This window comes from Diadema antillarum, unplaced genomic scaffold, assembly GCF_040938485.1.
Source record: "Diadema antillarum isolate AM-2024a unplaced genomic scaffold, OU_Dant_1.0 seq00000561_RagTag, whole genome shotgun sequence".
NCBI lineage: Eukaryota > Metazoa > Echinodermata > Echinoidea > Diadematoida > Diadematidae > Diadema > Diadema antillarum.
In genome coordinates, this window is record NW_027271500.1 from 1,314,136 (window position 1) to 1,336,684 (window position 22,549).

Consider the following 22,549-nt stretch of genomic DNA (forward strand, 5'->3'; position numbering starts at 1 on the left):
AGATGTTTGGCATGCCCACAATGACAAAAATAACAGTAATCCTACTAAAGGCACTTACAGCGTTTTGCTGTTGACTCTCTCCAGCTCGACTTCTGCGTCTTCATCGTCGTAGTCTGGGGCAGGCGAGGGCGGTGTCACCGGGTTGTACTCCTGCTCGGCGGTTTTCAGGATCTCCTCGATCAGCTCCGAGGTCGCCAAGTCTGAGAGGAAAGAGAAAGTCACATGACTCTTTACGGCACAAGCACGCAGCCGTCAAATCCCCCCTGACTCCTAATGGGTCAAATGTTTTGATCTAATTTTGTCACTATATTAATGTTTCTCAAAAATAACCACATCCATACTGCAACAGTCTATAATTGAAGCTTTGGAGAATTAATACGAACACATTAAAACATCCTTAGTGGTGCCTTTTCAGCCTGAGTTGATTAAATAGCTTGTCATGCATGTTGTGTTTTTTTTTTGTTCTAACATTTGGCACATGACTAATTAGACAATACCAGGCTAATTTGCACCATTTTTTTTACCAATTATGGAATTTGTATTTAAAGGGATGGTATCGTTTTGGTTGAGATGGTTTCGGTTCAGGTTTCCAACTTTTTTATGAGATAATGAGAAATCTCTTGTGAAATATGAAAGAGCATACGATTCTAGGAGGAATTCAAACTTTATTTGATGAAAATTTGTTTTGAAATGGCTGAGATACGCAGAATTAAACAAAGAGGCTCTAATAAAAGGTGGGACCCATCCATTTAATAAGGACAACATTGTTTTGCTTTGTTTTTGGATATCTCAGCCATTTCAAAACCAAATTTCTACAAATAAATTTTGAATCCCTCTCAGAATTGTATGCTCTTTGATATTTCATTGAAGTGGTTTCTAATTATCTCTTAAAAAGTTAAAATCTGAATCCCTCATCTCAACCAAAACAATACCACTCCTTTAAAGGGTGTGTACAGTTCTGGTCGAGGTGAGGATTTAGCTTTTAACATTTCGTGAGATATTCAGAAACCACTCTATGAGATGTCAAAGAGCATGCAATTCTAAGAGGTATCAAAAGTTTATTTGATGAAAATCGGTTTTGAAATGGCTGAGATATCCAAAAACAAGGTGAAACAAAGAGATAATAGTAAAGTTGTGGCATGTCGCCTTTTATTATTACCACTTTTTTGGATATTTCAGCCATTTGAAAACCAATTTTCATCAAATGAACGTTGAATCCTTCTTAAAATCACATGCTCCTTCATATTTCATAAGAGGTTTCTCATTATCTCACTTAGAAATGTTCAAAACATGAATCCCTTACCTCACCCAGTACTGTACAGTCCCTTTAAAACTCAGAGAGTATACATTACATATTTTTCTAAACCGTGAAGTTGAACCTTCAAATGCCTAGAAGTATGTCACACACATCTGCTCCCTTTGACCTGGATCCATTTATGCATACCATGACACAAAAAATAATATTCTAAAATTTAGCCAAAATATCACATTAAGGAAATCTAGGAAAATTTTGATGGATTTGAGACAAAATAACCAATAAACTTCATGCCTCTGAGTCTGCAGTTGCTTGGGACTGTAAAAAACACATTTGTACCAGTTCAATAATTGTTACATTGTCCATGAAAGCACTGACCAGCTGGTTTCTGCTCTTGGACACTGAAGAGGCGAGGGTTGGCATTCCGCTTGACCAGTAGCTTGACCATCTTGGTCTGGCCGAACTTGGCGGCGACGTGGAGTGGGGTGAGCCCCTCATCGTCCAGGGCATCGACGTGGGCCCCACGGTCAAGCAGCAGCTTGGCGACCTCCCGGTAGTTGTTGGCGGCCGCAATGTGAAGCTGAAATACATAACAAGAACATCACAACAAATGTTCGTAAGTGAAGAATAACATGACAAAGTGAGCATATCGTTCTCACTTTTGGTCCATGTGCAGGTCAGCATCCTCACAACAGTTGTTGGTAGTAAAGCTACAAAATGGACAGTATCAGATCATTATGACACTTGTCAGAAGACACTAAACATTACAGGTGATATATAAGCATTACTGTTACTAGTTCAAACAGTTTAAACCATTCAGTTAAAAAAATATAGACTGAAAATGCAGTAGAACACAAAGTACAAACAACTATTCAATGTATGACCTGGACCCTGTTGCATAAAACCCTTACCGCTGGACTTACCGCTCCTTTCCAGCAGTAAGTCTTCAAATTAGCGGTAAATTTTATAATCCTTGATGCTGATTGGCTGTGCACCTAATTTTGATGGTAGTTACCATTAAAATTCAATGGTAAGTTTTATGCAACGGACACCTGGAATTTGAGAAAGCACTTAAATTGTGAACAGGGCCTCTACTAAACAAAGATATGAAGTATTCGGAACAAATTATAATTACTTGAAAAACAGACATCACACACACAAACTATACATCAAATCTGGATCCCTCATCTCAACCAAAACTATACCATCCTTTAAAAACTCAGAGAGTAGGCGTTACATTTTTTTTTAAAATCTTGAGGTACATGAACTTTCAAATATCTAGAAGTGTGTCGAACACATTCTGCTCCCTTTAAACTGCATCCATTTATGCATACCATGACAAAAAAAGGGAATATTCTAAATTTCATCAAAATATCCGTCAAGGAAATCTACTAGGAAAAGTTTGATGGACCTGAGACAAGATCTGCAGATGCTTGGGACTTTAAAAACATACCTGTATCAGTTCAATAATTGTTAGATTATTTATGAGAGCACTGACCAGCTGGTTTCTGAACACTTCCCGGACGATTAAAGTCCCACTGCAAATTTTTTGGGCAATATGGTGAGACATGAACTTAAAGTGCATATGCTGCAATTATTGCCAAAAAATTCCAATATTTATACAATCCAAAATCTGATGGCAGTCCATAACACTCAAAATGAATAAATAAAGTTAGGATAGAAAAAAGGATATACAGATATATATATACATATAGATATGATACAAACTGAATGTAATATGACTTAATGACAGAATGAAGAATTCAGTAAAAAAATAATAATTTTATTTAAAAAAGTACAAATACACAGATAAAGTGATAGATTTACAAACAAATAATAGTGAATCAAGATTCATGTAATCATTCATACATAAACAATTACATACAATTATTGCACATGTAAAAATGCATATCACATATTAAAACATACATCCATACATAAACTATCAATCAGAGATGAACTGCAATCATTACATACAAAGTAGCATCCACGGGCTCTCCAGACGGCACAACTTTCAAAGTTTCAGCTCCAAACACAGGCATGAAACTATAAATCACAATAGATTATCTACCATGTACAGGTGCAAAGCTTTCCACAAACCATATCTAAAACATCCAATGAAAGTGGAACATCAAAGATGTCTGCTACAGCACTATCATCATTAATGATAGCAATGTTCAGATAACTTTGGAGAGTTGATGGAAAGAGAACAATTTCCATATGTCTTAGGAATATGCAGATAAGTCACTCCTCAAACTAATCATGTCACTACATCTTTCATTTCATCTAACATCGTCATCCACCTTCAATAACATCATAATAATACATACCTTGTGAGGCAAATTGCCAAACAGCATGGCTCAAATAAAACTCAAGACAAACGACATTTGGGAGTCATCAGAAAAGACAATACAATATTTTTGATGGCAAAAGTTTGAACAAAATCACCAGAAGATCATGTAAGCATTTAACTGAAGTACCCATGCAAGTATACCTTTAACCCATTGAGGACGGACTGATTATGCTACAACACGCATTTCCCATAGACACCTGCCCGAGTATACTCAGGACTCGTCTTCAATGGGTTAAAAGCCCATGGCAACTTCTGTAATAATCCCTTCATTGTTGTTGCTCCAGTGGTTTACATCCTGTTTTTTTGTTCCATTCATCACACGGCTAGCACAGTTTGGTAAAGATTAAACGCTTGAATGAACAGAAAGACCTTTTAACTTCAGAGCCTCTTTTCTCGGTTAGCACTTTTTCAGACTGTGCTTTCTTTCCAATATCTAGATAGGTTAGGAGTGTCCATTTGAATTGAGTTATACATCATTTTAAAGCTTAGAGTCTGCCCTTTTAGAATCTGTCCTTAACTAAAAATCCATTTCTGGTGACTTTTTGTTTGTTTTGTGGTGCAGAGTCACATATAAGCTTTTACAGGCGAAATATTTGATGATGCACGTTATCTATGCAGATTACCCAAATTGTATACGGGGCTTTGCACAGAACGTGCTGATAACTCATCACCCAAATAAAGTTTAGACTCACATTACGCATGGGAACCACCTGTATCTTGACCGCATTCGTGCGCACGTTCAAGGTGAGAATCAGTGAGTCGCTGTCGTCGGCGTCCATGATTGACCCGCTCGAGGGCAGCATCCGACAAAAAACAAACAAACAAACAAACAAGGAGCACACAAAGTCTTCCGACCAAATCACATCGGTTTCCTCCGCCACGTCCCTGCGGGGGAGCAGCCGTCACTTTCGATTGATTTTGACATCACTGTTGCGCGAATGACACCCCAACTTCGCTCCAAGCCCACGAATATGCTCCAATTTGGTCGCCTGGCAACCACCCGTATTCAATATCCTGTACACTTTTGCAGAACAAATCCCATCCACATCGAGTCAGTCAGAAACATTTATTTCCGCAAGAACGCAAAAATTCCCCAAAACCAGCAATCCAGTGTGCGTAGTAGATGAGAACACTTTATGGACATGCATGCATGCTGCCGATTACAGGTGTGTATCGGTGTAGAGCGACAGCAAATTAATCAAAATTAGAGCAAATTTCCTCTGGTAGATTTCATGCTTGTGTACAGCATCAGCTGAAAACTTCCCATGCTCAATTCTGGAATGGCATGTTCTTGTGCTAGCTGACATTATACTGCATAACATCTTCTTTTTTTTTGCCTGCAGTCTGGGCAAAACCTGGGCTGTGTGCACCAATCACATCTTCGAGATACTCAGGGGAAGAGGATCATTCTATGATACACCATTAAGCCATGATCAAATGGGCAGGATGGGACTCTAAAAATTCTGCTAGGCTTGTTTCCTCTCTCTCACTCTCTCTCTCCAAATTGTAGGAATAGCAAAATCCATCTGATCAAAAGTTAAAACAAGTTTGCTATTTTTGCAAAAAAAAAAAAAAATTGACAACTCGGCGTGTCTGACTAAGCGTTCACATGACTATGTTGAAATTAAGATCTCAATACTGCAGAGTATTACCCAAATATTAGACAGACTTTGCACGGAGATTCTCCGCGCCGCAATCCCTACATCTCGTCAGCTGGTTTGATATCCCATAATGCTGCGGCGGCTCTGTCTCGTTTCCTGGGATGTTTTACGGAGAAATTACCGCCGATATCAGCCCAGTCGAGATCTAATTGATGTCTCAATACGAGAAGGAATCATGACTTTCTGCAGTTGCCGACAGCTGCAACAAATTTGCTCAGATGAATATTTGCCCAAAACAGACATACAATACCCCTGAAAAGGTTTGAGGAGAATATTGAGCTAGTTCTTAATTAAGTCCTTATGATGACTGATCCTAAGATCTTGCAAGGTACAAAAGACTGAGCTCTGTTTCTAAAAGGAGTGACTTCATTTTGTGAGAGTTTATTTATCCCTCCCCTCCTCCCCTCCTTCTGCAAAACCAAACAAAGAAGAATGAGCGCAGTAAGAAATTTTAAAGAAAATATCAAACTGGATGACAAGTAAAGTAGAATTGATATCAAAGATCTTTCTTGATTCATCATGGTCTTCCTCTATGTATATAATCTGGGAGAGCAATAAACACACAAATGAAGTTAGAAGATAACAAATGTTGACCTTCATGTTCCTGACTTCATCAGCAAGATCTGATGATAATTCCCCTTCATATCTTACTTCATAAAGACAAGAAATTCAAGGAATCATAAAACCTACACATGATGAGGAGAGTGCAGTAGCAAAGGACAAAGAGAGATAGATTGATAGATAGATAAAAAGACAGAAAGATATTTTGATTGATTAATACTGAAAGAGTAAAAATAATAGTGAGAGAGGGACAGCAGGCGATGAAAAGAATAAAGAAATCAAAGCCCAAATATAAATGTGGATTGAGTGGAAGCAGCAATATTAGTAGCACACATCAGTGAGAGTTTGAGGAAAATAAGAAACTTGATTAAAAAATTATGAATTTTCACAATTTTGGTGCCATCATTGCTGGATAAAGACACTACTACAGTTCATGACATCATTATAAACACTGATATAAAGGAAATATAAGGAGAATTCCCTGAAATTTCATTTTTCATGAAAAGTACACACTCCATCAACTTGTAATACTGATATATGCTAAGGGGATATCCTCCTAATTTCTGAAAGAGGAAAGTCAAGTGCTCTTACATTATGCTAAAAAAGTGAAAATTTGTGGAATTTTCTTTACATTTTCTTTATATGTGACCCTGCATCACAAAACCAATACAACGTCGCCAGACATGGATTCTTTGTTAAGTGAAGATTCTGAAAGAGCAGACTTTAAGCTTTCGAATGACTCAATTCAAACAGACTCTCCTAACCAATCCTAATATTGGAAAGAAAGCACACACTCTGGAAAGTGTGAACAGAGAAAAGAGGCTCTGAAGTACAGGATCTATTCAAGCGCTTAATCCTCAAGGCAAGCCGTGCTTGCTGTGCTATGAATGGGACAAAAAACAGGATGTAAACTACCGGAGCAACAATAATGAAGTGGTTATCAGATAACGCTGAAATCAAGCATGCTTTATCAACATATTCTGTAGATGATTAATGCCAACTTTCAAAGCAGTAGCACCATCCTTTCCAAAGTTATTAGAGTTGAAAGTATGGATAGGGTTCTTAAGGAATGTAAAGGGGACTCTATAAGACACAACTGATCACACTATTCTACCAAAAAGTATTTGAGAAAAACTGCTAAAAACAATTTCCTGTTCATTTTATGATCCCAACTATAGTATAATGTAGAAGAACACTTGCTCTTTCAGAAAATATGAAAAACTCAAGAGTGGCTGGGATGACAAATTTCACCTATTTTCAGTCCTCACACAAAATCAGTGAGTGTGACTTTTTGTTGGTTTTGTGATGCACAGACACATAATTGTTGTCTATAATGATGTCATGAAGTGTAGTAGTCTCCTTATCACTGATGACCGCACCTAAAATTAAAAAATTCATAACTTTTGAATCACCTGTCAAATTTTCCTCAACTTTCATTGATGTGTTATACTGATATTACTGCTTTCACTAAATTCATATTTATATTTGGGTTTTGGTTACTTTTAAGACAAGTTCAGAGACTACAGTTGGTATGAACAGGAGATTGAAACTGTATAATGTCCCAAGAAACAAGTCATTTGACACAAGTAGAAAAAGGAAAATAGAGAATGAAAACAAGATAATAGAAATATTAACCCGAAATATTAATACAGTGCTCCCCTATGATTGGTAATGCAGTAAATAGCCAGCATATATTAAATGAGCATGCAGGCAAGGAAGTAAGTCACTGTTGTAAATACCATTGCAGTATAACTCAGGGCTGAAATGGTGTATTTTGGTGAAAAAACACTTATTTCACCTTTCCTGCGATTGACATATATGTGTAAACATACAATTAAAAAAAAAACCCTGTATTTTTAGTGAAACCTGCTGTACTCTGGGCAAAAACAGTACATAATACTGCAAAAAAGTAAAGCTTCACATCTCTGTGTAGGTGTTGCACCGACCCTAGAGTTGATCATACTTCCAAGTCTATACAACTTAAACTTGTGGAATATCGTAGAATGGCTGCAGGCAATATGCCACTCTGATTTCACACCCCTACAGAGAAGGTGTTTGTGGTGTTAAAGGACAAGTCTACCTTCATAGACATGTGGGTTGAGTGAAGGCAGCAATATTAGTAGAACACATCAATGAGAGTTTGAGGAAAATTGGACAATCCGTTCAAATGTGATGAATTTTTTAAGTTTCTGCTCAGTCACGGCTGGATGAAAAGACTAATATAGCTTGTGATGTCACATGAGTACAACGATATAAAGAAAGTATAAAGAAAATTCAACATATTTTCACTTTTCTCGCCTAACAAAAGGCCACTCAACTTCTCTCTTTTAGAAGGCATGAGTAATAATATTACCCTTAATATACGTCAGTAACAAGTTGAAGAAATGTGCACTTTATTCAAAAAGTAAAGTTTTGTGAAATTCTCTTTTTATTTTCCTTATGTCGTTGTACACATCTGACATCATACGCTGTAGTAGTCTTCTCATCCAGCAGTGATTGCGCACACACTTTAAAAATTCATAACTTTTGAACAGATTGTCGGATTTTCTTCAAACTTTCACTGATGTGTTCTCCTAATGTTGCTGCATTCACTCAACCCACATGTCTATAAGGGTGAACTTGTCCTTTAAAGACTTTCAGCTGCTTGAAGGTTGGAGGATTTCTTTCCATTGATCAAGTGAGGGATCAAATATAGTGCAAATAATTTTGAAAGCATGTTGGTTATCACACATGCGGGTACACGAGTATTCACATCCTGTTACATACACTGTAGGACCACACAAGTCATCATGATGTTTTTACGAGTAAACGCCGCCAACTCATCTCCCTACAAATACCGGACGAGCCCTGAATGACGTGACGATACTCAGGTGTCCTCCCTCGACAGGAAACGCCCCAATTTGCCATCTCAGCTCACACAAATTCACCAGCCAACACCTCCTTAAACCCCAGGGCGTGAAGTAAGAAAATTCAGCCAGGGACGTTAGCCCAGGGTGAGAGGAGGGGGGAGTCGGCCAATGGGGCTTGGGGTTACCGTGGTATCATTTCCTGCATCTAATGGCCTATTAAGCTGTCTGGCACTTAATTTGTCTTAATTCAAGTTCAGTGCTGGGACGTTCTCTGTTCACCGAAAGTTTAGGCATAGCACAGCACATACATCAGTTTTTCCCTGTCTTTTCTAAAAACATCACCATTGGTTCTTAAAATGAGAGACATACATTGTACATATCTCAATATATATATATATATATATATATATATATATATATATATATATATATATATATTGTCAAAGTATATGGGTTAAAACCAAGGTATTAAAAGACTGTGCCTCTCACAGAAAGTTGTCTTGAAAAAAAGAAACATTATCAACGGAGGGGTAAAGTTATCACATATGGAATAAAGTCCCCAAAACTCAGGTTTTAGTGATTTCCTGAACACATACACTAACATCCAAGTAAAATTCTTCTAAAGTATTGTATCAGCACAGAAAATGAAAGTTTCCTCATCAAATTTTCTCAAAGTACTGTAAAAGTGGAAATTTTCTCGATGTGAATTTTTGTTTTGCATTTCGTACAACCAGAAACTAGCACATAAATAAAAGCAAACAAATATTTTTCCTTGCTATATGTACCACTACATATTGTCTTGATTCTGCAGAATTAAAAACATGCAAAATTCATCCTACTCTGCCGAGCGTGAAAAGATTACTCAGGCAAAAATATCTGCTTTTACAGTATTCAGAATTGAAAGTGCTCCCATTATCCCATTGAGCTACAGAAACAACATTTCCGAAGTTTGGTGCTGTATTTTTTTTTCTCATAATTTTAAATATTCATTACAAAGTTCTTCAAATGGCAGAGTATACAGAATATTCTCTTTCATATGAGTTCTTTGTCATTCACATATTACTGTTTATGTTACTAAATTTACAACTGATTCTTAAATTGGAAATACATGATAGAAAATTAAAGCTCCTGAAATTGTTTAAGATTTGTAAATTTCCATCTGATTTCAAGCAAATTTAAATGACTTTAATGAGTCCAAGAAACCAATCTAGTGAACACAAAATGATAATTCCTGCCTCAAAATTCCTCCAGGACTGGCACCCTCCCCACCCTGAGATTTCATCTGTAAATCCGCAAAAAGGATCCAAGAGCCATGTGTTACAAATGGAGATTAAACAATCTCCTAATTTCTCTATGTTACCAATAGGAAACTGGGCAGTTTTTTCCTATCTCACAATTTATTTTGTATTAATTCCTCAGGCATATCTGCATCATGTCAGATTATGAATATGTCAATGTTCATGTCAATTTCACACTCTCATCATGGTACATGGTAACTTGAATGTTGTAGCATGTCTTTTGGGAAGTCTCCATTTAATGCTAAAATTAAACATCTATTCAAGCCCTTCGAGCTCCTCCCTATTAAACAATGTATGTGAATATAGGGGATTACCATCAAGTTGCAAAGATTAGACTTCGAGCCCCACCCCAGTCAAAGAAAAGTTTTGTGAAATGACACGGAGCTCGACTATATCTTTCCGAGCAAGCTTAATTTGATAACGATCTTTTGACAGCATTGCGTGTAAAATGGGAAAAGCAAGGAGGAAATATTGTATCAAGTATAATAAAACCACAAACTTAATATTAGCATCACATCAGACCTGGTCCTCTTCTATACTGTCCCCCTCCCCTGTCCCCCTCCTCTGCTCCTTAAGTGGATGAAGTTTGGGTGTGATCTTAACTTCCTCTCCGATGCGTTGCCACCTCTTCCACCAGGATTACCTCCTGCACGAGAAGAGAGACCTTAAAAATACCCCCAAACCCTAAGGTCAGCCTTGGCGTGTTAATCGTGCCCAGGGCTTTGGAGGTCACGCAAGTTCACGGAATGAGTCAGGTATTTCCTACATCAATTTCACCAGTTAGTCTTCTTATAACCCTCTACATCTTGTTTTTTTTTTCTTTTCGTTTCTTTCTTGACAAGACACCATGGATGTGACCCAGAATCTCTTACCATTGAAAGTGGCACTCCACTTCAATGCACTCTACTCTCCACAACTCAACTCCGTACCTACACTAGCTCTAACAAATGCGGGGTTGGATGTCGTGTGGTCCAAACAATCAGACTTTTCAGACTTGTTTAGTTTGTTAAGTCTTCAACTGAATCACAATTTACCAGAATAAGATGGTGTCAATGCAACTCCACAAAAAAAAACTGGTCAGAAATTTGGAAATTGATAACATGGCCTAAATGAATACAAATTGAACATCAATTTAGTATTAAACAGTCATTATAGCAGGGAGGATATTGAGGTTTGTTGAAAAGCGGAAATCAAAATTTTCAGGTGATTTTTGATACATGGAAAAAGCAAAATGTGTATAGAATTGGAAAACAAAATCAGATTTAAATCTACAGAATATCATGCCTGTTATAGGTGAGAAATGACATTTCGGATTGATTCAAAGGATGTTGTTGTAAGTCATATGCTACTTTGCTTTCATAAAAAAAAAAAAATGATAATAAATGATTCCAGTTACTGAGTACATCAAATCTGATGTGCAAACTTTGTATTCTTTGTGTAAGTTGTCAGAGATGATTACATTTATAAAGAACAGCCACATCAATTGTGTGATAGGAATATGATCAAGTTTGACAGGATTTTAAGCAAAATGATCATGCAAGTCATTTTGACATAACCTCTACAAATGTGGTTAGAATTTTACCAGGTTGGGGTCAAAATATAACATAGAGAAAATAGATGCCTTCTACACCCCCGCTATTAAAGTAGTAACTACAATAAATAAAAACAGAAGAATTAAGACAAAAATATGTGAAGAGTTTCTGGACACGACTGGACACACAACAGTTGATGGTCAGACATTGGACAAGGACAACAAACAGCAGACGTAGAGTCGGTTGCTAAAAGGTGACAGTTATAACTTGATTCGAACTCTTAGCTCAGGTGAGATAAACATATGAAGACTTTGTTTGCAAAAACCGATGAGTCCATATTTGTCAAATGGAGATATTTGCGATTAAAGGTCCAGAAAAATAAAGAGAATGATAAGAAAATTTTTGCTTCTTTTCACCATAACTTCAAAACTGTACCCTTATGTGTAGTGACCAATATATCATTTAAAAGGTATTATTTTGTATTCTATGACAGATACCGTACTTCAAAATCTTCAAAAATGGACTAATTGGTTTTTGCAAACAAACTCTTCATATAGATACATCTGATCAAACTTGTGCAACTTGTCAGCTTGTTGTACATTAGTGTCAGAAGTTCCATCTTAGCACAAACGGTCTCACGTTTGGTAGGAAATTGGATCTAATGTTCCCACAAATTCCCTCCCATGGCACGATTTACGCCTTCCCCAGGGTTTGCAGTATTTTTGCCCCAATGTGTGTCAACAGGAGATCTCGAATGGCCTTGCTTTCACTCCCACCGTAGGCTGAAAATAGTGTGATGGATCATAAATTTGTGACAGCGTTATTTACTTTTATGTGGTTGCAGCTAGAGATTCATGTGAAGATCGGGTAAATTTCTGCATTGCTTTTTTATTTATAAATTCATTAACGGTTTCTTGCTTTAACATTTGAGCTGCCATGACCACAGCCTCAGCAGATTGTTGTTGTTGTTGTTGTATTTGTTGTTGTTGTGGTATTTGTTATTGTAGTTGTTGTTGTTATTGTGGTATTTTGTTGTTGTTGTTGTTGTTGTTTTGTCGTTGTTTGCATACCAGGGTGCTACAAACAAACTTGCTCAGGACAACCCATACTCGCAGTTGGGCAAGTGAAATGCATGCATGGAGACTAATTGCTGATTTAAAGTGAGGGCCTTTTGCCAAATCCCTATTAACTATGGAGCAAGAGGGGGAAACATGTTTTGTAAATGCCTGCCAAGACTTTACAATATCTTTATTTATGTTTGATATTCCCCAAAGCCTACAATTAGATAGTCTGACAGATATAGCAGGCATGGTAATCTGCTCAGACATATAATATCATTAGACAAGCACCAAATGAAAAAAAAAAATGTTTTTTAATCAGCAAACAACTGATTCAAGGTTTCTAAGATTGACTTGTGCTAAAAACATACTATACTGAAACAATTAGGGAAACCTCCGACAAAGACGAGGATATCTAACAAATGTGTAGCAGGTTGAAAAATTTCTTTTTTCAGGTTTGTTATTCAAAAAATGAAAGAAGGTTAATTTTTCTGAAGGTCCATTAATTCAAAAATTAAATAAATGTTCATTAATCTAAACATGAAAAAAAAAAGTGCACTACCAAGACATTAGAATTATAACCTTATATTGAATAGCAAACCCTTTTTCATTTTTGGATTTATGAACCTTTAGAATAATCAAGGAGTACACCAGCTCCTTGGAATAATGCATCTTATTTCATTTTTGGAATTATGAACCTTCAGAATAATGACCCTTCAGAATAACGAACTGTAACCTATCATCAAAAGGGTTATGATGTAAACAACCACATCAATGAAAATTTGCTAGATAGAATTATTAGCAATAAACAAATACCACAACCTGCATGCATGAATGAACGTAAACATAAATAAGTGACTGAACTACAAAAGACCACGGAACACACTATAGTCAGTCACACATAAAAAGCAGAATGACCTGATAGAATACAGAGCAAACATTTATCATTTCTGCAAAGGTCCAAGAAAACCTCTGATAATTATGTAAGTTTCATAAATCCAGAAATATTGAGCCAAGGAATGTATGACACACTGTAACTTACTAGAGTTGTTCCTCGGTCATTTGCTGTATTGACGTTTCCACCTGACGCGATGAAATCTTTGATGTCTGCCAACATCCGCTTGGCCTCCTTCTTCTTGATGTTTTTTACTGCCACATCGTCAAGTCCTTTGCAGCAAAAAATGCAAGCAGGGATAAAAATATTAGATACCAATCCATTGCTTCTTTCCATTCCATGGTTCTGCATACATCATCACACTAATGGAGAAGTTGACAGAAACAATATACAAATCATGCATAGGACAGAGTGTATCAGTGAGAACTGCATGCGCGAGTTTAAATTTGGAACTGGTTTTAGACTGTTTCCAAAGTTAAGCGGGAGCATCCACTTCTCAGCGATCCGCAAAACAGGTCTGTGCATCATTGTTTTATAAAATGGTTTTGTAAATTCAATTTTATGCCACAAATATATCTTGTTTTATGGTAATTGTTTTTGGTACTTGCCATGTCCTTGCATACACCGAGTTTGTAACAGAAAGTGTACAAATTATGCTTTACGAGATATTTCACACACAGAGAAAGGGAAAAAGAGTAGAAAGAGACAGAAAAGAGAGAGAGATAGAGATGAATACAGAAAAAAAGAGAGAGGGAGGGAGCAAGAGATATAGATCAAGACAAGAGGATGGTTGTACAAGTGATACTGTATGCCGAATATATTTCATGGGTTGTTGGTTTTTTTTTTCGTGAATTCTGTATGTCAAGTGCTATTCCCGCAGATTTTAATTCATGCAAAGATATAAATTCTGACTGTGATCCCTGTACTCTATGATAGCGAATTTAACACATTCAAAAAATTGCTGAGAAGTGTCGATTCGCGAAAAATCAGACTCAATAAATATATGGCATATACTGTACAAATGACATCACTGCCTTTCAGCAGACCTGACGCTTTCTACCTGCTTGTCACGTCTGTTCCTAAACTTTCCCTTAATCCTTAAACCATGAAATTTAGCCCTTGCTGACACTTTTTCGTTCTCTCTCTTTTCCTTGGTCAAGAGTTCTGACGGATTTCATTTCAGCTGAAAGACATCCCCAGCTGATAGGTAGATATCCTGTGGACACGATGTGTCAGAAACCTTGACCAAGAAATCCTTAACCTCCTTGGGACCATAGCCTTGTATTATCATTGCTATATTCCACATGATTGTATCGACTTTAGTTGTGATAGGGTTAAACAACCCTGACAAACCACTGCTGACAGCACCCTTAGAGATAGATAAACAGCAAACTGGATTTCATCTCAGCTGGATTAGTTTGTGTCAGAGTTCTGATGAGAAGTCTCTTCACCCATTGAGGATGGGCTGAATTTGCTACAACACACATTTCCCACAGACACTTGCCCGAGTATACTTGGGACTCGTCCTAAACGGGTTAAAGTTGGTCTTGAGTCATTCCAGATCGGCAAAATGGTCTGGAAAAAAATAATGGTTGCATCTTCATTTACTCTGCCACTTGCATCATCATTTACTCTGCCACTGCTAGAGCTACTTCCAAACCATAACTGTGTGTTCAAGCCAATGAATCATTCTCATATTGATAAACAGGTCAGAAATAGCAGGCTATTTTCTACCTTGGAGAGGGGGAAATTTCTCTCAAAAGGTATATACCCAAATAGCCTGACCATTATCTGATCACATCTGTTTGTTATCGGATCCAAGAGGAAAAATATGTATGCACAAAAATAGTTGGCTTTTCAGATGGGTGACTCTTGTTTATCAAAGCCAGCATAATTTATACTCTTTGGGGAGTGAAACAACAAAAACAACTACCATCTTTCAAAGCTCTCTAGAAACACTCACAGTTAACTTTCTTTTTTTCATTTTTGGTGCATTGAGAAGGTACAAAATTCATATGTTCATTCCATATTTTTGAAAAAATAAGCAGGAGAATGCAATTTGTCTAGAAGGAGCATAAAATAAAAACATTTTAATTATTACTTGGTTGTTTCTATAGCTACCTATAAATATGAAAGATGCTGTTTAAAGGGAATTACAGACAAACTACCCAGAGACACATACAAACCCTTCCTATAATGTGTTCACTCTATTGTGGCAAGAAGTACTTAACATCTATTTCTCCTTCATTCTAGCTGAACAAAAAAAGGTAGCCAGTACATGTATGTGGTAGCAGTATTGACTGGCGATATCTGTGGACGTTTGTGTGTGTATTTTTAATGAACTCTGAGAAACTATTAAGCTTTTCATACACATGCAAGGTTAAACCCAAAGAGATCAGTGACCAGCTTATATTCACTGCTGCTCAAAAGAGGAATAAGTGACGGTATTAACTGGGGAGAATTTTGAAAGATGACTATAAACTGTATTAGCATACCATACAACTCTAAATGAATAGGAAAATTTCATCAGATATAAGAATTACTATCTTCACTTTGCTACATCATTAAAGCATCCTTTTTCTGATGCTATCTTTAACAAACTTTTACTTACCGCGAAGTGTTTTCATTAAAACCAAGAAGACAGGCATGCTATAATCACTACGCCTCTTCATGGTGGGCTTATAGTTGTTCTCCATCTTGTGTTCCTAGTCCGAAAAGCAAGGCTAAAAAGTCCAGTAGATTGAGGTTGATCTCAACAAACGCAAAACCAGGGACAGTATTCCAAGTAAGGTTCACAAAATGTCGGCGCCAAGATATGACAGAGCCATGTTTTTCTCCTTTCTCGTTGCTCTCCAGCAATAAGCAAAGTTTGTGTACTGGGCAAATATTATTCCTCATTGGGTCCTAGTCATCAGGTCCAAAGCAACATCTCACTGACAAATCACGGCAGAAAACTTCAATTATCGTTCATATATTTGTCAACTGGGTACACAGACCCGAGACAATATCCTATATTCTGAAGAACAATACAAGCATTAATTTGCACATCCCAGTTTTCATCATAAATATCTATCACATATAAATATAAAGAGCCTAGAATATTTGGGATGTAAAATGAGAGTTTCCAGAATTATCACAAACTGTTTGTCGCTATATTTGTTTTCTTTTTCCCTATTATTTTCGAGGTAATGATGTAGTGAATTGACAAAACAGAATTTGTTTTCCCCAGGATGTTGTCAGTATCTCATGGAGACCAAACCAAGAGAGATTCTTCAAGCCGGAAAAGCGATGTACAAAAATTGCTGCTTTATATCCGAGTGCCGTCAATAAGGTACGCAGTACTTCTGATTCAAGGATGCTATGGAATAGCACTCCTCTCTTTTTCTATGTGTCCAGACAAGGTGTTATACTTGGCACCGCTTTCTGCTCACTTTATCAGGCAGATATTTAATAGCAAGGTAATGTGTGTCCCCGAGAAGGGTTATATGGTGCTCTTGACTCTAAGTCACCACTAGCTAATATAATAAATATATCTCAGGAGTCCCACTCATCTACCCCCCTTTCGCCATCGTTGTCATGATACCCAAAGTCACACACAAACAGCTGATTGTGACTTCATACAAACAATCTATAAAAACGAGGTGTAACTCCTCGCTACTTCCTGTCGCGGGTGCTCAACGGTAAATTAAGATTTCTTCCTCCCGGACGAGTCTCCTCCCCGCCCCTCCCCCCCTTTCTGATCTCTCGCACGTGTGGTATGACATCACAACAGGAAGGACAAGGAAAGGGATAAATCGTTCTACGAGTCTGGGGAAAGAAAAGGGGATTACTGGATGCAGGGTGGGGTGAGTATCGGTACGGCACTGCATGATGGCAACTTTAAGCCCCTCACTACTGAAGTGCATCAGTTCGGTGCTACCCAGCACAGACTCCATTAAAGAGGAGGTTGCAATGGTTAACGGGAAAACCTGTACTCCTTACTCATTGAGGTTTGAAACGCACCTTAAATCCTTGCTGGCAAGCTGACTTTGCTATAACACACATTTTCCATCAATACCTGCCCGCGTACACTCGGGACTAGTCTTCCATGGGTTAAAGAGCATTCATCAATCTCATGCAGTATCACACATGGATTTACATGGATTTTTTTTTTTTTTGGGGGGGGGGAGGAGGGGCACAATGGGGGGGGGGGGAAGCAGGGAGAAGTGGATCTGATTAAAGTTCGTCAATCACCAGTGTAGCCTTAGTATCACTTAGCCAAGGATCGAAGTTTGTATAACTTCTACAAACTACAATCTACAAACTGGAAGAAAAAATATTCCATATATATATAGCTCTCAGATGAAACAAATAACTGAGACTACATTTGTAGCTTGCAAGAATACAGAATCTAGCAACAACAACAAAAATCCAGGTGAAAGTGAATTCAGCTGTTAAAGGAAACAAATGTTTCTGATTTACGTCTTGCTTGTTTGTTTTCGTACTATCATCACGCACGGTCAGAGAGATGACGTCGTTCTGAATGGAATGGCGTCTATTTATTTCCACCTCCCACTTCCTCTTGTGGTCGCCAGGAAAACTCTACTAATATCATATCATCACAGGGGAGCCAATCAACCCCCACCCTCCCCACCCCCTTCCACCTCCCCTCTTCCCTTAATACCTTGTGAGAGACCATGGGCATATCCGAGCCTTTGTCTCGGACAGAAAAGGGAAATAATTAATAGCCGCCTCACCTCAAGTGGCGGGAGATGGCGTGTCCCATGCTAAACTTGAACGGCAGGCAGCAGTTGTTTTGCATTTATCTGGTGGTTTAGATGACATGGTAAAGATGTTCACCGGTCTACCCTTGTTCTTTGTTACCCCCTCTTCCAACCCCACCCCCTTCCCCCCACCCACTTTTTTGAGTAGGGCATGCAGAAAACACTGCAATGGATATATATATACAAATAGAATGGGCAAAGAATTACTGAACAAGGAAAAATGGTAAAGGAAACATAAAGCAAGATATGTTGGATATCTGGGAATTAATTTGGTTTGATTTATTGTCATTTTTTTTGTCTTCCACTTAGATAAGTAATAATTATAGTAAATATAATGATAATGTTAATATATCTGGGCATGTATAATTCCCAATCAAATCCAAACAATGTAATTTAATAATTTCAAGCTGACGTTAAACATGTACAAAACTGTACAAAAAGTGAATTACCATAGACAAACATTGAAGTACACGAGTATAATGACATTTTTTTCCTTCATAATGACAGTGTATGTTCACTTGAACAGACAAATAATAAGAATATGCAAAATACGAAAGAATCTATACACAGGGCTGCACACTAACCCATTTTTTCTACTGGTCCAACCTGTCTGTTGGACCAGCAGGTACCCAGTTTTTCTATTCCTGAAAAAGTTACGGGTCTGATAGTGATTATTAACGGTCTGGATCATTGAACCAGTGCCAGTGTGCAGTGTTGGTGTACAAAATGCAAATTTTCTACTATAAAACTTCATTTGCATGTCATACCCCTGTCTATGTGAGGTCAAAGGGAGGAAAGTGCTGCAATTCTCTTTCTATTGACATTCTGACATATACTGGTACTTTAAGATTTGACCTTTTTTGAAATACTACTTTATATGCACTAACTTACATCTTATGGTGTTTTTATTTTTACAAATTTGGGGAGTCTATATTGACATCTGCAAGGTCAACAACTTTCAAAAAATATTGCATCCTGTATGAAACACGAAAGCTCTGACATTGTAATCTAAGACAGAAAATCACAAATGCTTCTCATGAAAAGGGGAAATGTTTATGTTTCAGTTAATTTTGAAGTCTTGATTTGCAAAATATTACACTCATGAAATATATGCCATGTATTTGAATATCTTCAAACACAGAAACCTTCTCAAAATCTTGTGCGTGGAAGCTGCAAGTAACAACTGTCTGCATCAAATCTTCACATATGCATGTTACATTCCTCCAATATTTCACTAACACAGCATCACTAAAAATCAGACAGAAGAATATAAACTCAATTGTAACTTTTGTCAATCTGATATGTTTCTTCTATTTATTCTGTTATTCCTTTCTATTCAGATCTGTCTATCTCAATCTCCTAGTAAATTTAATCTATTACTTATTACCTATTAAACTACCTATCACCTATATACCCGTTCACAACCTAATCAAAATCTTATTTGTAGTTGCAAGTGATTGAATCATTACTTCAGAAATTGAATTAGTGTTTTCCCCACATTCTCACGGTGGGTGAAAAGCGTTATGCACATCATTGCTGGGGTGATAAGACCTAGCTTATATCTGCAATTTTGGTGAAAATTACTTTTTTGGATTAATGGTCAGTTAATCAGTTAAGTGATGTCCTGTCCAAATCCTAGATGTCTTCCCCCAAAAATGAAGCCACCACAGCATGTCAAAGGAATTTCTATTCCCTTGGATGCAATGCGTTGGCTGCCACATTTTTTTGCCCTCCTGAACATTCGACATTTTGTAGATACGAGGTCTTGTCGCCCCAGCGACGACATGCTACAGTGTAACTCTGCACAAGCCAGATGCCAATGAGCAATTGTCAAGGGAAAATTAGATCACACATTGTTTGGTAATGAATGTGATATATTCAGCTTGCCTATGAGCCTTATTCAGCACACCACTGATTCATACTTGTGCTATGTCCTCTGTTTGTACATTCGAATGCCTTAATGAACATGGCAGAACGAGACAGCTAATCCGTGTGCGTGCACTCAGTTCTTAATTTGTTTATCTTTTAATTCTTCTCAATGAATCATGAGCCAGTTTTGCATGTGTACGTGCATGGCTAAAGTAGGAGCATCAGAACATGAACAAGGTAATGCAAGAACTGCTGCAGTTGAATTGGAGAAATAGGAAATGCATTTGATGACCTGAATATAAGAACGACCCAAGTCCAATTTTTGGCCAAATTCAGTTTGACATGGGAAATTGTAGCTTAATTATGCATGGACTCATCTTGTGTATAAATGATAAATCCTAATTACCCCCGGAAGTGCCTGAAATAAATGAGTTAAATCTTATATGAATGTAAGAATGAAGGACTTGGGTCATTCTTACATTCATATTATAGCACCCTCTCTCATCCTTCTCTCATCTCTATAGCAGAATATCATGTATATCATGTATATGAAGCAAAGAATGACCCAAGTCCATATGAATCAAAGAACGACCCAAGTCCATCACACAAAATGGCCTCTCCACAACTAATGTTAATGTTAATTGTCATAATACTATATGTTCTAATTTGTATATACAATGTTGCCTTCCCATCACAGTTAAATAGAATATTATTGGACAAATAAAAAAGATATGAAGTTTTTTTTAGTTTACTCGAAATGGTCTTCCATGGACTTGGGTCGTTCTTATATTCATATACTCATTTGTTTGAGAACACATTAGGGAGAAAGTAAGTATTGTAAAGATTATCAAATTATGCTTGATTTTCATCCCTTCTGATCTCTGATTCAAAGAAATCAAATATGATTCTCAAGCTACGGTGTAACTTTGTTGCAAGAATGCTCCAGAAATCTTCCCAATCGATTAAACGCACATTCATGCAAATTTCAACCTAATTGGTTCAAATATCTGAAATATTATCACTGTTTAAACAGATCCAAGTTATTCTTGTTTGATCGTATTTCAAATAGCATACAATGATAATGTAAACAAACTCTAGATGAAGGCTCAGAATTTGCCCCCAAAGAATCTGGCATCTGGAATCTAGAACTGTCCACTTTTGGCAGTCACAAATATGTAATTGATACTGTTCAAAGTCGCAGAAGCATCAAATTCTTAAGCTGCAAAGCTAAATTTGTGACCCCTACACACTATGAAATATTGGGATCTCTATTTTGTACCCCAACAGTTTTCTTGTGGACACTATAAAATGGAGACACTTTCTTGATCCAAGATCATTAACAAGTCCTTTCCCACGCACGTCACAGCCTTGAGACGAGTAGGTAAACATTGGGTAGGAGGATCACAGGCAATTAAATGACTCAGGTCTCAGAATAGAGGCAATTTTTGGCCAAAAAAAAAAGTTTGATGGGCGTTGGTGACAAGACTGTCGACCCTCCGATCACCCTCTTTGTTTGCACTTCTTGGTGACATGTGGTGGCCCATCTTTTGTGGAATCAGGGTGTGACAAAAAAAAAGAGGATTTTCTTTGACACCACAAGACATCATGAGGGAAGAACATTTTGCACTGTAAGAGACAGTGAGACCTTTGCACTGTGGTATTACCATGGCAACAGGGCTTGGAGTGATGCGATCCTGAGATGATGCTAACTGTTTACATGTTTCACATGTTCAGAAAAAGGTACGAGAGATGGATGCAGATATGATAGTCAATATCATGATAATTTTTCCAGCAATCAATTTTCCTTTTTGACACCATGTCTCTCATCAACATACTTGTAGACCTGACCATAAATGTTCTTTTCAACACTATCAATTTCTTGCATAGATTTCCAAAATGTGCAATCTTTTTATTAGATTAAGTTAATTAAAGCTTCCCACAGAAAAGAAAGATGTCATTCCTTTGAATATTATTCATACTTGTGGTACAAGATGGCAAGTTTGTACTTTCCTTACCAAATTGTGCAGGACATAAATCTGGAACTTTCTGCAATGTTCTATAAGCTACAAAATTACAGTGATAATCTTCAGTTGACATTATTAAAATTTCACCCCATCTCCCAATGACTGTCTAAGGATATGAAGTTTGCCTTTAACATTTCTTTCACTCATTCTTCTACAATCATCCCTCACCCTGACATAAACTTACAGAAGAGGGGGATTACCTTTGAACATGTCACAATCTGGTCTAACTAAAGTCTTGTGCATTTCTACTTTTCCGAGTTAGACCAATTTGGGGATTGTCTGTGGTCTTGGTCTTCTTTGGAGTAGGACCAATCCAAACTATGAATGGTTGGTCAAGATTAAGACTAAACCAAGGTATTACTAGTGTCAAGTCTTGGTCCAAATGCATACCACAAGTTCAAAACTAAGAGGACACTACAGATAGACCACTA

The 22,549-nt window shown here is 37.3% G+C and overlaps 1 protein-coding gene across 1 annotated transcript in view; it reads right to left on the minus strand.

The window, feature by feature from the left end:
• The window catches only part of LOC139735009 (unconventional myosin-XVI-like), a 188,753-nt gene that overhangs the window by 123,691 nt on the left and 42,513 nt on the right, over positions 1–22,549 (minus strand). Inside the window, exons 7-9 of the mRNA XM_071645783.1 lie at positions 13,610–13,734; positions 1,634–1,835; positions 59–200 (exon numbers count right to left, since the gene is read on the minus strand). Of these exons, the coding sequence (XP_071501884.1) occupies positions 59–200; positions 1,634–1,835; positions 13,610–13,734 (469 nt within the window). The remainder of the gene's footprint in view (positions 1–58; positions 201–1,633; positions 1,836–13,609; positions 13,735–22,549) is intronic.